Source organism: Pyrgilauda ruficollis, unplaced genomic scaffold (assembly GCF_017590135.1).
Source record: "Pyrgilauda ruficollis isolate IOZ18807 unplaced genomic scaffold, ASM1759013v1 scaffold66, whole genome shotgun sequence".
NCBI lineage: Eukaryota > Metazoa > Chordata > Aves > Passeriformes > Passeridae > Pyrgilauda > Pyrgilauda ruficollis.
The window spans coordinates 6,710,037-6,726,589 of record NW_024528377.1 but is presented as its reverse complement, the minus strand read 5'-3'; the positions used below and the strand labels follow the sequence as shown (position 1 = coordinate 6,726,589).

Genomic DNA, 16,553 nt, shown 5'->3' with positions numbered 1-16,553 from the left:
TCACACTGGGCAGCTTATTTTGTCTTCCTCAACAGAGAGAGACAACAGGCAAGGGACTTCAAACGAGGCACAGAGAACCAAAGAGGAAACCACAGGTTTTAATTTTTTTCTTTAGAGCTTGTATTTAGTGAGGCCTCATCCCCCAGCATGAGAGGCCTCCTCCCCCAGCACAAGAGATATTGTGTTGGTTTTTCAAATATGTCAGGTCACCCTAAGAGATTCTGTGAACTCAAATAATCCTAACGGTAACTGAAAGATGCAGATGAACACTCTTTAATTCTTCTCTTTCAGCTTTGTCAGACCTCAGGAGAGATACCTGGAGACAAGATGTTCCAGTTTCAGCAGCCAGGGTAATTTCTGACAACATACTTTGGGAAGCAAGTTGGATAGTAGTAGTTTTGCTTCAGAAAGTTCTTTTCTAAACTCTTCCTCTACTTACCCCTCTCCCTCCAGTATCCTCATTTAAAGCAGACTGAGCTCCTGTGCATCATTCAGTGCTGAAAAGCAGTTTTAGTTCTTTTCCTTCCTTCATCCGTAACTCTGCTCTTGAATGCCCTGCAACTTAAACAGGAGCATCCTGGAGGCACTTCAGCTTGTGCTGCCTGTGAGCAGCCACAAAGGATTAACATTTCAGTTTGTGCTTTGTAACTGAGCCAGGCTATGCTGGCAACTCAGTTTGAGTGATATAAGGCCCTTCTTGCAAGTCGTGATAAAACTATCACTGACTGCCAGAACATGAATACTATTCCTCCCAGAGCTCTCTCTTTCCTGAAAGATTGCTGGTTTGTAATCACACCAGGCTACAGCACGGGTGAGAAGCAGCTCTATTGAACTGAAGAACCCAAGTCTAATAATTAACCTGAGAACTGACCTCTGCTCCTTTAAGTGGAGCAGTTCCATTTCCTCTTTAAAAATTTTTCCTTTCTGTCCAATAAGGAAAGTATCTTCTCCTGACAAAGTAACAAAGCTTTTCCCCTACACCCTGAGAAGGTAAAACGCAATACCAGATGCACCCTGCATTAGTTCCCAAAGCTCTGCCACTTTAATACAGTCTAACAGAGTGGTGCATTTCAACCTCTGACATTACAACTGCTGTCTTAAAGAACATGAGCTATTCCTTAACTACATCACACAGCTGCATGAGGCTGCCAAGGACAGAAGCAGAAAATCTCAGCACTAAGTTCAACACTTGGTCCAGATGCTATCACTGGCATCATCATCTATCCATGGGAGTCTGCTCCAGTCACCAAGTTTTTTATGGAAGAAGTATTCACAGTGGTCACAAATCATGATTAGACAACATCCCCATCAAGACACCATCTCTCAGTCCAGAAAATCAAAGCCCACAAGACCACCATGTGCTCACTGGATAGCTGTATTGCTCTCTTCCAGCCTTATTAACAAATGGAGTTCATCTAAATTGAGAAAATTCCATTATGTCACTACTGTATAAAATTTGATTTTGTTTATTTAACATGACATTTGAGTTCAGAAAAAAGTCTTTGCTCTGAATTCCAACTACTCACGTGTTAACACTGCTAAGAATGTAATTAGCTAATTCCCAGATTTTCTTCTGACCTTTTCCCAGGATTCCCATTAGGTTTTAAACCACAAGATTAGCAGAGCTATTGCCAAGAAAAGATTTTCACCATCCCTACCACACAACCATAGACAAAGTATGCAGAAATAAACACCCAGGGGCAAATTCCCTCTCACTTGGTTATTGATTTCCATGAACAGCTTTGCAACAAGAATGGATTTGACCCTTAGCCCTAAACAGGCATCCACGGTGTTAACACTTCGGGTTGCTGAAGAAAGCAGATTTGCAAAGAAAAAATCAGGACGGTACTCAGCTGCCAGCTCACCACTGAATCCATTAAAAGCCAGATCCTGCCTGCAGCCAACACAGACTCCCTAAAGTAATCACAAAAAGCTTGCAGACCTGTCAGCAACAATGCTGCTGAAGCCTGATTCAGAACAAACAGTTTGCCTCACAGCTCAGAAGGGCTGAGGCCTAAGAACATCCCTGTGAAGAAGGTTTTTGCAATGGTACTGTCTTGTGTGGAGTCTCTGGTGTCTGCTAACGCAGCTGGGCTCATGGCTCAATCCCTGTGAATTCCTTGATGCCTCATTACACATTTAAGGCCATGCTCCAGCTTTTCCCTGAGGCTCCTCTCCTCTCTTCAGACACCAGTTTCCATGAGACTCCCATACTGCTGTCACTGTGTCACAATCAGCCAGCAGTTTCAAGAAGCTTCTGGAAGGTGGGGGCTGTGAGAAGGGAGACAAGACCAAACAGATATTCCTGTATGATAAGGATTTTTTTCCTGAGACAATCAGGCTAAACACACCATAAACACCCCAACAAATGGACACTGACATATCACTGATTTCACTGAGAGGTGAAATCCCATTTCTTGACCCAGGAGACAGAATCTTGCTCCTTTCCTCCATTTTCAAAATTTGCTTCATTAGATTATCTTGCTCTTCAAAACAATTTCGGATACAGAACTAATTCATACTGTGATGAAGAGCAAAGAAACATTTATAAAAAATCAGAAGCCATGAAAATCTCAATTCCCTCACCCTTTAAAATTCCACCCCTGGTTCTCACTTTCCCTGCTGCCTAATTTCTTTTCTCCACATCATACCTCATGCTTTTATTTAATTAAGCAAATAAAAATATCTTGAAATTGTTTTTTGTCTGGATTTTCTCATTTTGTTTCTCCTACTACTACACACACACACAGAGAAAAAAATCTAACATTGAAGTCAAATACCAGTATCTGGTCCTAATGTTTTTATATTGTCAATTTTGATAGAATTTGGTTCCAGTGACCAAATATGACCGTGATTCAACCATTGCTGTATTTATTGTATATTCACTCTGATGTCTATTCCAGATGTGAACCTTCATATTCTGAACTGCTAATGCAGCAACACACAGCACCTAATGGAAATCATGTCATCACCATACACCTTGCAAAACTTCATGTTTCAAGGCCCAGTTGCAAAACAAGTCTGTACTCTCACGCTCTCTTGATCTTACGGCATCTCTACAGTCCCTACTTTAAGATATTTGAGAGTTTAATTATTACAATTATATTATTTTATTATACGTTACATTACTTATTATTATATTATATTATTAGATATTCTATACCAGATAACATATTAATATAGAGTATATGATTATTATTAAACTATTGGATAATTTAGAAAATAAGGTTAATAAGATTTTTTAGACACTAGACATTTGGGTATTTGAATACTAGAATATTAGGATTTAGATATTATGACCACAGCAGCACAGAAGCTCTGGCATTCTGGGTAAGATATTTCCAATGAATGAACAAAATCAGAAACTGTTTAAGAAGACTTCAGCAATGCAGTACAGAAAGACAGGCTGAGAAAAGTAATCAATTTACCTGAAGTATTAACAGCATCTGAATAATAGAGGGTGGAACTCTGGCTCTGGAACGGGATAATGCATCTTCCAATTTGATATTGAGGGTAATTATATTCCTAAAATGCAGAAGAGCCAATTGCCGAACCGAGGGCTCCTTTCCCTTGGAAACACAAAGAACGCAAGACAGATTATAAGCAGTGTGAAAATGAGTTTCAAAATCCTCTTTTCAAATTCCTTCCTCCACTGCCGAGGGATTACAAGAATGGTAAACCCAAATGAAACACGAAGGAAACATAACAAAGGACAGAGAGCAGCCCCCAAGTCTGCACAGTAAATCTGATTTGGCAATAATGAACTCTACGGATGGCGACTGTGTCTGACTGCATGTGGAGAGGATGAAGGGTTGGGGTGGGATGAGAGCTGGACAAGATATGAATATTTTGTATTTTAACAGTTCATCACAAATTAAATGTATCATAAGTTTAAAAAAAATGCATGACTGCAAATTGGTTGAATTTCCATTATTTTGTAAGATTTTGAGTACTCCCTGCTTACTGTCTCCAAATTTGGCAGGAATCCTGACTCAGCCCACCTGTGGATACTCCTCTCTGTACAGTTTGAGAGAGTTCACTATAAAGCAGGAGCAGAGCTGAAGTTTCATACTGCATTTTCAAAGCCATCTGTCTTCAGCTCAGCAATACCTTCTCACTGAGGAAGACTCCCAGCTGAGGAACACAACTCCAGCTCTGTCTGCAGAGAATAATGGTGCCCGCCTCACTTAGAGCTGTGAAACTGTTTCTCTTTCTGGCATTAGGGGCTTTTCCTTGGCTATACTTGGCTGTACATATGGGAGGTTTGGTATTCAACTGGTGTTGACTTAAGTCTGGAATAAATAAGCCTGACCCAACCCATTCCTTTTCACTTCCTAAATTATTTAAATTGAAGACAAGAAGGCCCCAAATCTGCTTCAGTTGCTAATGAATAGAATTTACAAGAGCACATAAGCACCAACTGGGCTTTTGGAAGAAACCTCAAAAGATGAGCAACAAGATCTATTTGAATTTACATGGGACTTAGGATTCTTAAATCCTCAAGGTTTCTTTGGAAATTCAAGTAATTATTTCCATCTGATAGGGGGTAAGACTTGTGTTACTAAAATATTTTCAAAGGCCTCAGATACACAACAGAGTCTAAATTCAGACTTCATACCTGTAACTGTCTGAAGATGCAAACAGTAATATCGTTAAAATCTGAGTAATCATTTTAGGCATAAAGTCCACTTGAAAAAATGGGAGAAGGTTTCTCAAGTTTCTCCAGATATACTCAGGCACCCAGTTCCCAATAAAATCTGTAGGCATCTCTGAGCAACTGCAAGGATCACTTGCACCTGTGTGGTACAGATTTCCTTAAGACTTCCGTGATAAACAATACTCCCTGGCTATCACTACATTAGATGATCAAGTACCTATTGTGCATTTAAAATTACTGGAGTCAAAATCTGTGCTCATCAAACTCCATTGACTTTTGCTGGCCATTTATCATAGCATAGAATTTGATCTCAGAAATACAATTCCTTTTCAAAAGTGGAGGTACTTCAAAGACAAAATTCACATTGCAGAGAAGGAAATGCATATATTTAAAGCAACAGAACTCAATGTATTTCACTGTGCAACACTTCAGTTTATCATTCATAACCTTTTTTGACTTTTAGTGTGATTGTCAGATGCACTAACCAGCCTTCCTGCACTCTACATTTGTTTTCAAAGTTCCCCTTCATCTTTTCCATCTAAGCCCTTCAAACCATTTGCATAAGTAACTTATTTGCATGACATGACTAAACAGAACAGCTGCACTGGGAGGCTGGCCCAAGGAGAAAGACTTAAGCATTGCATCAAGCTGCTGATGAACCTGTAAAGTTGCTTTTTCCAGTTTTTCAAGATTCTATGATAACAGAGTAATTTTTTCACCTGCACAGGATAGAAAATAGCCTGCAGCATGGGCAGGACATCACTGAAGAAAAAATCCCAGGTTTCAGCTAAGGTATCCAATAGCTTCTGCCCTGCAAAAACACAAAACAAACTAATGAAGAGTTTTGGTTGTTATCAGCTAGCTGGAAAAAGTAAAACATGCAGGAAACAATGTGAATCTGCTATATGCCAAGATGAATCATGCAGCAGCTACTATTAGTAGTATGGAAATAGTTTTCCATAGTGGTGTATCAGATCCTTCCGTATTTCTGTCTTTTCAGGTGACTCATCTAATATTGTTAATAAACTCAGAGTCTGAGGTTACTCAGGAAAACCCTGTGAAGAATGAAGAGTAATGGCCCAGGCTACATCTTCCTCTTGCACTAATACTTGCTGGATGGGACTGTGGAGGAGAGCAGGGGGAGAACACAGCAGGTTAAATGTGGAAGCATTCCTGCAGAGGAACTTACCCATCTGTGCTCCCTCCTGCCTTTCAAGCTGCAGGGCAGTAGAGCAAACCACGCTCTGTGGAGGTGCTTTGTAAAGCACCCTCTCAAACTGATCCCTTGTAGCTTTTCCACTGTTCCCTTTTCCACTTACACAGAAAAACTCACCCAAGTCCATGGAAAAAAACAATCATGTTAGGGCTGTAATTTTTACTCTAACTTTCAAGCCATGCAGTTAGAATTTGCTATGGGGCGAGTTCCCCACAGTCCTCACAACAAGGCCACCTCCATGTCCATTCCTTCCCAAGCTGCAGCCACCTGGAATCCTGCCCAGCAGGATCTGGAGAAGTTCTGGCCAGGCTGTACAACCACGCTGGATATTGAGTTCCTCACGGAACATTTTACACAACACAGAGGCAAATGCAGGAGCGAAGATCCCAGAGGAAATCTGGTTCAATAGGTGGGTTCTGGCTTCAGATCCCTGTTTCCCAAAATGGCCCATGTGACCTTGGACAAGCTCTTTATCATCCCTACAACCCCAACCCAACTGTGAGAGGAGAGCAATGCCCCTGCACCTCCACCAGCAAGTGTTATGGAGGACATGACATCAGAGACTGTGATGTATCCAGACAAGACAATATGACTTATCAGGAAGCAAATTCAGTAGCAATCAATCAATATTGCTGCTGGTGTCAGAATGTGATGCTATTCTTAATTTTTGTATTACAGCATTACTTGGAGCCTCATCTAGGGAGTATTTTGCTCAGAATTACACACATATCAAAATTATGCATGAAAGCAATCAACAAAGCTAACTGCACTCAGAGTTAGCCAATCTTTATTATGGGATACTTGATCCCCCTGCCTTTTTAAGCACATGATGAATAGTGACAACTCTGATGAATCTGCAACTCCTGAATTATTTCCATGTTGATGACTTTAAGTGCTTTCAGTGACAGATGTGGATCATCCTGCTATACTGTGTTCCACAAGCTGCTGGTTTGTGGAACACACCAAGCTCTTATTTTCAGCACCACCAGGCAGGAGTTCTCTCTGTGCTGCACACTCACGTGCAAGACTGAAAAAAGTGTTCTCTGTTTCCATTTTTAAAACATTTTTTTAAAAATCTGGTTTTCATTAGTTTTAATGAAATACAGCAGGAAACCAACTAAAAAGACTTCTAGCAGCTGTTAACAGTAGTAGTAATAATAATAATAATAATAATAACAACAACAATAACAACAATGATAGCAGTAATAGTAATAATAAATGTGCTGGTTTTGGCTGGGATAAGTTTCTTCCCAGTAGCTGGTAGGGGCTGGAACAGTGCTGATAACAAAAGGATGTTTTTAGTTATTGCTGAGCCACGGCCTTTTCTGCTCCTCTCCCACACCACCAGTGAGGGCCTGGGGGGACACAAGGAATTGGGAGGGGACGTGGCTGGGACAGCTTTTCCCAGCTAGCCACAGGGACATCCCAGACCATATGGTGTCATGGTCGGCATACAGAGCTGGGGGAGACGGAGGAAGGTGGGACATTTGGAGTGACTGCATTTTTCTTCTCAAGCCACCATGGTGCATCATGGAGCCCGACTTTCTTGGGATGACTGAACACCTGCCTGCCCATGAAAAGTGTGAATGAATGCTATTTTGCTTTGCTTGTGTGCATAATTTTTGCTTTATCTATTAACTTGTCATTATTTCAACACACCAGTTTTTTTCACTTTTACCCTTCCAACTCTCCCCAGCATTCCATGGGGGAAAGTGAGTGAGTACCTCCACAGGGCAGAGATGCTGGCTGGGGTCAAATCACGAAAATAACCTTGCATTTTAACATCCAATATTAGTGTCTGAAATATCAAAGTGCTTCCAAGATATAAACTAGATCATGAAGGAGAAGTCCAACCACTACAACCTGAAGGCAGAGTTTTAAAGAGTTAAATTTAGTCTGAGTTAAATTTAGTTCTAGTTCCCACAAGGTGAGGTTAAATGCCCTTATAAATCTGGTCCTTTTCCAATCTTGCTGCTAGAATAGTATTAAGTAATTTACTCTGTTGAGATAAATATGCCTTTACCATTACGCATTTATTCCATCTTGTGGGCAGCTTGTTTTGAGACGTAATGAATTCCTGCACAGCAACTCAGAAAGGCTGCAGAGTCCAATGATATAGGTGGGAAGGCCTTTTATTGAGGGAGGTGGAAGAATTCCTATGATTTGTTGATGATGAGCATCTTTCACATGAAGGAACGTGACTAACATGCGCTATCAAGGATAGATCCTTTTCTTATTGTCAGGCAAAGATCTCTACACTTAGTGTAAGCATTTGTTGGATTCCAGGTCTAAATGCTCATTTTTATGAAACACAATATAGTCAATTTTGTATGGCATAAAAATGCATTTGGTACTTTTCACAGAGCTTCTAAAAGTTAATTGAAACTCATGAAAGAAAGGTAAGAATAAATAATTAGATATTAGGAGTAAATTCTTCGCTTAGAGGGTGGTGAGGACCTGTGCCAGAGAAGCTGTGGCTGCCCCACCCTTGGAAGTGTCCAATGCAGGGTTGGACAGGCCTTGGAGCAACCTGGTCTAGTGGAAAGTGTGCCTGCCCATGGCAGGTGTGTGGATCAGGATGATCTTTAAGATCCCTTCCAACCCAAACCATTCTGTGATTTCCAAAACATTCTGCAGGACAAAACCCCTCCAAAGTGTGGGGTTTTTTTTCTTATGAAAACTTCAACACCAAGCGGAGATGGAAACTCAAACCACAGGATGGGGACAACCTGAGATTTGAGGGCAGGACTGCTGCTTCTGCAGACCCAAGAAGGAAGCCCTGCTCAGAACGGGAGCTCCAAGAGCTCCACGCTTCCAGCTCTGTCTTGGGTGTTTTTAGAGGCACGGGGACACTGACTACAGGATGGACTCTGGGGCAGGGCTGCATTTGCTGCCAATAAACACAAATGCCAGCCTTGGAAACTCAAGTCCACCAGCAGCTCCCCAGGAAAGCTGTCTGTCAGAAACAGCTCTGCCTCTGAATCAGATGCCTGAATTACTGCTACCTTCCTGTGACTTGCCAGTTTTAGAGAGATAACATTTCTGATCATAGACCTGGAATAAACATGACCAGTTTAATTCTCACCTTACCAGAATTTCTGACCATATCTTATGGGGTAACCACAAAAAAACAAAATTAGTTTAAAATCAGCAGCTTGCTGAAATTTGGTATTTCCTAAACATGGTCCTATATTTGAAAGCCCTTTAGTGGTCTCACATTTTAGGTTTTCATCTAAGCTTCGATCTCAAACACCAGATACAGTATTTGAATTTTTGATTCTCAAGCTGGTAATCCTAGGGGGGAAAACAGGATTGGACATAGTCTGTATCTCATTTGCTGATTTACTCATAAAACAACTTCCTTTGTGATTTACAAAGCAGCTATGAAGACTTTGCAATCCCTACAGCTCCCCTTGTGCTCTCCAAGCTGTTATTTTATATGACTGTGGAATCTGGTGTTCAGCTTAAGGACTTTCGGTACTTTTTTGTGGGCTTTGGGGTTTTTAATGTGATACTGGTTCTCTTTTTTGCGATGTTCAGGTCTACTCTCTTTTCATCAGAAAAGCTTGATTCCATAACACCACCTTAATCTGATCAACTGTACTGTCAGTAATGAAAGGTCACACCCAGGAGTTATCTGAGACTAATGAAAACAACAATCTCCAAGCTCCTGCTTAAGCAGTATATTTAGACTAAGTGACATTATGACTACAGATATGGAAAAAGAAAGATGCATTTCTTTGAAACTGCCTTCGTTACCCAAAGACCTTTAGAATGTTTACATGAGCAATAATTCTTGAAGCTATTATGAAACCATTTCACCATCTGATATACAGAATCACAGAATTGTTTAGGATGGAAAAGACCTCCAAGATCATTAAATCCACCCAAGAAGCCATCACTATCAAGGCCACCTCTAAGCCATGTCCCCAACTGCCACACCCACATGACTTAAATACCTGCAGGGTTAGTGACTCCACCACTGCGCTGGGCAGCCGTTCCAATGCCTGAACAACTCCTTTGGTGAAGAAATTATTTTATAACATGTAATCTAAGCTTCCCCTGGCACAATCTGCATGCCAAATCTAGTACAGGACAGTATATTTAACAATACATCTAAACACCACATAATAGCAGAAGACAAAATATTGGTGACTATAAAGCAACACACTGGGTGAAAGTTTATCCTTGATTTTACTTCCAGAGGTGGCACCTCCAGGTAGACAGGTGAATGAAGCCTTGCCTTTAAAACAAGAGAGACGGTGCCTGACCTCATTTATGTCAGCATGATCCAGAATAACTCTTAAAACAAGCTACAGCATTTTTTTGGACTTAGATACTTAAACTAACTGGGATCTTTGTGCTTAGTTTTTTGTTTATTACGTGTCTCAGTCTATTTTCACTTTTCCTGAGCAGGATGTAACTGAAAGAGAAGGAAGTGTCCTTGCTGGAGGCAATCCTTCCCTGACTCCCTCAGTGCTGCTCTAGGCAATCACCTCCCCTTTATGAAGGGTAATGAGAGCACCAAGGCAGGACCCAACAACAGACTGCAGGAATAGATTGAGACATGCTAATCCATAGTCCCAGGAAGATAGTGGAAAGCATGCCAGCGCCTCCAGAGTGCATCTGCTAAAACACCTGTGACATACATAGCCATGCTAAAATCCAAGTTACCTTCATAAAACCAGATCTTGTCCCTTAGGATCACCATGCCTTTTGTGAGCAGCTGATTCTGTAAATAAAAGACAGACTGCATTTACTCAATTCTGTACTTCCCCACAACCATCATATTTCACATTTAGATCATTCTTAACTTTAGACAGTGAAGGGGGTCTTTTATTTTAAAAATTAATCATCAAAGAACTCTTGCTGTGTCCATCTTATTTACCTCACTTGGGACACTTGTGAAATGATGCTATAATCACCTGCTCTTTTTAGGACAGAGGATGTATTTTGTGCAGTACAAAGTGATTCCAGAACTTCAAATAACTGACCTACAAAACAGGGACTTAGAGAAGCAGAAAGAATATTGCTTCAACAGACGGTGGTACCTACTTCCAAAAGTCTTTCCCAGTACTCTATTGCAATGAACTTCACTGGTTTACTACAGGACTTCAATTTTAAGCTAAAAACCAAGGTCTGAAATCTCAAGAAAGACAGCAGTGACCTACAGAAACACCATGACAGGTTGGGCTTTCCCTATCTAACTAGATGTATGTATACAAAATCCCAATCTCATTCACAGAGAAGTCAGTGGACATCTCTGAATGGTTTCAAGGGTCTCCAGGTCATCATTTAGAGCGGGCAAAATTATTAGCATAAAACAGAATTGGACTTAAATAAAGAAAACACAGGCCTACCTGCAGATACTCAGTGAAAAATGATCCCAGTTCTGTTTTCAGTAATTGCCTGTATTAAAAAGAGCAAGAAAAGAATCTGTGTAATCAGCAAATCACATTAGCTGTGCATTCCATGAATGAGGGCAAGTCACTAATAGCAAATTACTTTAGTATGAGCACAGAGACTGTCATTAATGACTAACTATAAAGAGAGCAAACAGGGTCAACAATACCAAGACTCAAAACAGCATTTTGCATGTTGAAAAATATTTGCTGTAATTTTAGATGCCTCAATTGCACACACAAAAGGAAATTGACGAAAAGAGGGTGCTTTCCATCCTATGTCCACTCAGGAGACTAGACAGCTGAAGTTTCATATGGTTTCAGTGAAAAGGCAGGGAGGAACTTAACAGTTCAGCTCTGCCCTTCGTGATCCCTCTACACTAAAACCTACAAAGCAACCTCAGAGAACAATTGAAACTCCCATGCAAAACAAAATCCCACAAAAACTCTCAAATTCAGAAACTGAATTCAACTCAGTCCATAAGCCTGTTTGTATCCAGGTAAAATTCACCACATGGCTAAAAAGGTGTGTTATTTAAAGCACACACGCTGGATGCTAGATAACTCTTCAGTCAGGTCACTATTTAGACACATAAATGACAGCTTGGACATTACAGAAATGCAGCCCCAGCTGGGTTTTCTGAACACATCTAAATCTCTTGAAAAGCTGTCTGCGTGACCATGTCAGATCCTATGAAGAACTGATGTCAAATGTGACTTAAAATCTAAACACCCACTTCAATTATATATTCAATAGCGTGTCCTTTATCCCTTTGTGTTGTATCTTTAACTGACAACTGATCAATCAAATTATTTAACTAGTAAACAATAAGACATCAAGTCCAGCATATCCCTATATTCCATCAAAGTCTACAGGACTTAATTCTGGTGTTTTTCCAACACATGCTTCAGCACAGCCTCTTGAGATCTCCTCCAAGTTCAGGGAAGAGAGGAGTATTTCTGTCTTGAGGAGGCTGAAATATGGTATCTTGGTTTTTTTATCCTAAAGCACATGTCCACACTGACCTCACAGCTCTGGAAGGTCTAGGCAGAAATTAAACAAAGAATAAACAGAGGGAAGGGCATTTTCAGATGCTCCTAAGCATCTAAGTCCTTTTCAGCTAGAAGCTTGATTAATTTGGACAAACTATTTATGGAGACAAGTTCTGAAAGCCAGCTGAGGCATTATCCACCCGATGCATTATCCATCCTCCATCTCCCGTTGTCACAAAGAGCTATTAGGTCAGCAGGGCCCTCGGCACGTGGCCGCAGTGTGGGAGGAGAGCTCTGGCAGAGCCCTGGGACTCTGCCCTGACAGTAACACTCACAAGCCCCTGGCAGGGGTTAAAAACCACCTCACTCAAAGGCTGCTCAAGTTCCAGTGCCTTAAAAGAAGTCAAGGAGAATGAGGCTGTAACAGCCAAATTGTAGCGTGTTCACTCCAAGTGGAGATTTCCTTCCAGTGAGGTGACCTTTTTCTAGATCGCAAGTGATGACACCAAAGGTTCATCACACTTTGAACAGGGACAGACAGACCATTTTTAGGTTGAACTAACAAGAAAGTTGCAGATTTGAATTTTCCTATGAGAGTGACAATTTATTCTCATGTATCTCTTTGTGCCTCTGTTTCAAGAAAATACTGATACTTGATGCTGACAGATCTTGCTTGGTTTTCTACCCTCTCCTCGCACTAGCAGCTCCAGATGGATTCCTCACAGGCTCAAAGAGGTGATGTGCAGCTACCTTTTCTTTTAGTATTTTAGGCTCTACTGATAAATTCTGGTATTTAGGTCAGGAAATAAAAATGTACGTTCTACTTATCCAACATCCAGCTCTCTGATAAAACAAGATCCCACCACACTTCTATTTTTTCCAACTGAAATCAAACAACCAGCTTGTAGGTAGTTATATGCACTGGAGTACACCACACCAGGCCTACATTTACATTGTTGTTTACAGGGCAAAAGAACTGACAGCACAATTCATGCATCTTGCTTTTTCAATCTGTAATAATACTTCAAGCTACTTAATTAATTTCTAGTGAAACAGTGAGGCCCTCAGGCCAGATTAGAACACTGGTGTTTGATATTCTTTGTATATATTCATTTAAAAGAGATCCACAGCAAAACTGGATCCAAGACATTGCTTGCAGCTTCTTTTTCATCCCTGCTTAATTTCCTTTAACAAAAACCAGTTAGGCTGTCAGATTCTGAATAATTCCAATTACTGACCAACCTTATCTAGACATGTGGATGTCATGGTGGAATCCAGGTAAAAATCTGACTAAACCTAAAGGAGATCCCTGACCAGAGAGCAGATCTTATTTCAAGTACATTTGATTTTTAAAGCAAGCATTTTGCACTCATATGTCCATCATTGATATCAACTCTTCATTGCCTGTTTAATGACTTAATAAATTGAGATGATATAAATTCCCTTAAAATGTGCTAAAATAGCTCCTGACTTTTTCTTTTCCCTGATGCTGCTTCATTGGTTCATGTTGAAATTAACTTTTGCAACATTACTCAGAATGGAAAGTGTAACACCGCATAATAGATGTTAAATAAAGTTGAATGAAGCAAACAAGTGATTTTATTGGGTTTGAACTCTGGCTGCAAAAGAGGAAATGCCACTAAAAATGTGCTTTGTTTGCATCACATCAGCATCCTGAAACTCAGAAAAGAGGCAGCTATAAATATGCATTAGCTTTAATACAGGACATCCAGCTTCCACTGTGTTTCCCTTTGCTTCTTTTTCTTGTTTTAAAAGCGGTCAAAATGAACCCTTTGAAATGACAAATGGTACATGAAATGAAAAAGGAGAAAACACTATTTGATTATTAATATTGCAGACATGGATCAAGAGAAAACTAAACAGTCCATATATGCATTTTTACTACTACACTTCTGACTCAGTCTCTAATAAATCACGCAGTAAGGGCCCAGAAGGAGGAGTGCATATGTCACGTATTGGGGATACTCCCAGTTGCTGGGACTTTACTGTGCTTCATCAGAGGAACTCAGGAGCTCCAGCAGTGTGAGAGAGACTCAACTCCCACACTGGTTTCATTGCAATAGGGATTCTGAGGGCTGTGTATGTGAGTTTGTATTTAAGGCCACTTAAATACAAATTCCTTGCCACAGGAATGCAAGAATGGTGTCAAAGGGCATTGGTGTAAACAAGTGGCAGCTCTTATGAAACAAACTTAAAAGAAAAGTAAATGGTACTGGACAAATTTGTACCCACTGTTGTTTCCATAAATAATCAGGGTTCCAAACCTCGAAACGTGTGTTCAGAAGTTTTACATATTTGTTTGCATGTGTGTGACACATGGTAGTTGAATATACCTGACATTCCAGTCAAAACAATGGTGTGCAAATATTGTTCAAATATTTACAGTTGATCTGCGAGTCAACTTGGATATTCAAGGGTTTATTATGAAAAATATTCAGAATCTGCTCCAATACAAGTGGTGAAGTAAAATAACTTCTTTTACTGGCCTGTAACTATTAAAAAAAGTAATGAACTAATTTTAACCATTTACCTGAACACTTCCACACTTGAATTCTGCCCAGTGGAAATAATGGACTCGTGGGAAAATGCAGGTAAAACAATCGTGAGGCAAGCATATACTTGTTCTGAGTCATGTTTATGTATCAGGTATTTGTATGCTCAATAATTACATCAACTCAAAGAAAGTTATTTTGAAGTAAATAGCAAAAGCAGTAAGACAGGTAATTTTTGGCATGTATCAAATCAGTGATTTCATCATCAGCTCAGGTATAAGGTACCAGGCATTCTCCCTGAAGTGAGCTATCAGCTGAGATACCAACAAAGCAGCATTATCCCTACCCAAACAAAAACAAAGGGCCTATCAAGTGCCCTTCATAAAATGGAAAAAAAAAAAATCAGTGCATTTTTAGTCAGCTTGCATGTTCAGCCACATGAGATGCTGTAATAAATTCAACTCAACTATGTTACCAAGCATCATTGTGGTGCAGGGTTTATAGCCAAGTAAATTAAAGCAAAATTTGGGCATATTTCTATCTATTTGTTGGTTCATACCAGATTATATTTGTCTGACACATCAGCAGAAAATTTCTCTTCTGTCCCTCACCAGCAGATGAGCACATTAAGGGAAATGCACTGGGCCAAGAAATCTCAGTCCAGAAGTTCCTTTTTTTGTCATTCAGATAAAGCTGAATAATTCTAAAGGCACTTACAATAATAACATTGATTAACCATTATTCCAGTAAGGAACTCAACATGATTGATGGATCATGCTAACTGACAGACATCCTAGAAAAGCTACTCTTTGTATGTCATTTTCTCACCAGCAATGTAACAAATAACTGAAGAGTGAGTTTATTTTAATTTCAAGAAGAGCAAACACAGGCCCAATATCATCTGGCTGGACTTTTCTGAAGATATTTTCACAATTAAAGGAACCAGACTGAGCCAAATATCCCAGACTGGAAATCAGACAGGGACAGATAAACCCAGAATATCTATGTATTTTGGGGAATATACTGGAGAGTCTGACTTCAGTGCCCAGACAAGAGTAGCAGTAAGCAGTAAGGGAAAGGGAATAACTAAGGATCATATCTGAAGACAGCTAGGGAATGTAATAAGCTGTCTATCTTTTGTAAGTGCAGATTCTTTTCCACCATTTATTTTATAAAGCATTGGACAAATTTCTATAAGGAAATCTGCTACTTTGCCCTTGCCAGTTAGAGGGTTTGGTAAGTAATAATAAGTGCTGAAAAAGTAGTAAAATGTGAAGTGCTACAAATCCAGATAACAGCTTATATCTTGGTAAATTTTCTTTTCAACTGTAGCTTAAATAACTGAGCGATTACTGAGGCAAAATGGACTGCACTAGTCAAAACTGCCACTGGGAGAAAAACCTGAGCGCTCTGCAGAAGTGTGCGCTGAGTGCGAGGGCTGGCAAACAGCACTGAGCACCTGGCTGGGAACGCCCTGCGCGGCCGAGGTCTTACCTGACTCCTTCATTGAGGTTGTACAGCTCATGGTCTGGGAGACCCTTACGCTGGAATACTGCTATCACTCCATTGTGGATACTGAAAGAGGACATGAAGAGTCATCAGCGCCCAGCAAGACCTGAGAAGGGTATCACCTCCACAATTATCCTAGCATTTCTGTCTAGACACTTCAGGACCTTTTAAAAGTCACAGATGACTTCTGGTACTCCACCCATCCCAGATGCCTAAAAGGAAATTACTGCCTAGAAAATAGGTAACATTTTTGAAAATCAGTT

The 16,553-nt window shown here is 40.3% G+C and overlaps 1 protein-coding gene across 2 annotated transcripts in view; it reads right to left on the bottom strand.

Moving 5' to 3' along the window:
* Positions 1-16,553, bottom strand: part of PRR5 (proline rich 5) — a 76,436-nt gene that overhangs the window by 19,818 nt on the left and 40,065 nt on the right. For both annotated transcript variants that reach the window (XM_041484452.1, XM_041484451.1), the window contains 5 exons: positions 16,276-16,356; positions 11,234-11,282; positions 10,548-10,605; positions 5,377-5,468; positions 3,429-3,569 (listed from right to left, as the gene is read on the bottom strand). In XM_041484452.1, coding sequence (XP_041340386.1) covers positions 3,429-3,569; positions 5,377-5,468; positions 10,548-10,605; positions 11,234-11,282; positions 16,276-16,356 — 421 coding nt within the window. The remainder of the gene's footprint in view (positions 1-3,428; positions 3,570-5,376; positions 5,469-10,547; positions 10,606-11,233; positions 11,283-16,275; positions 16,357-16,553) is intronic.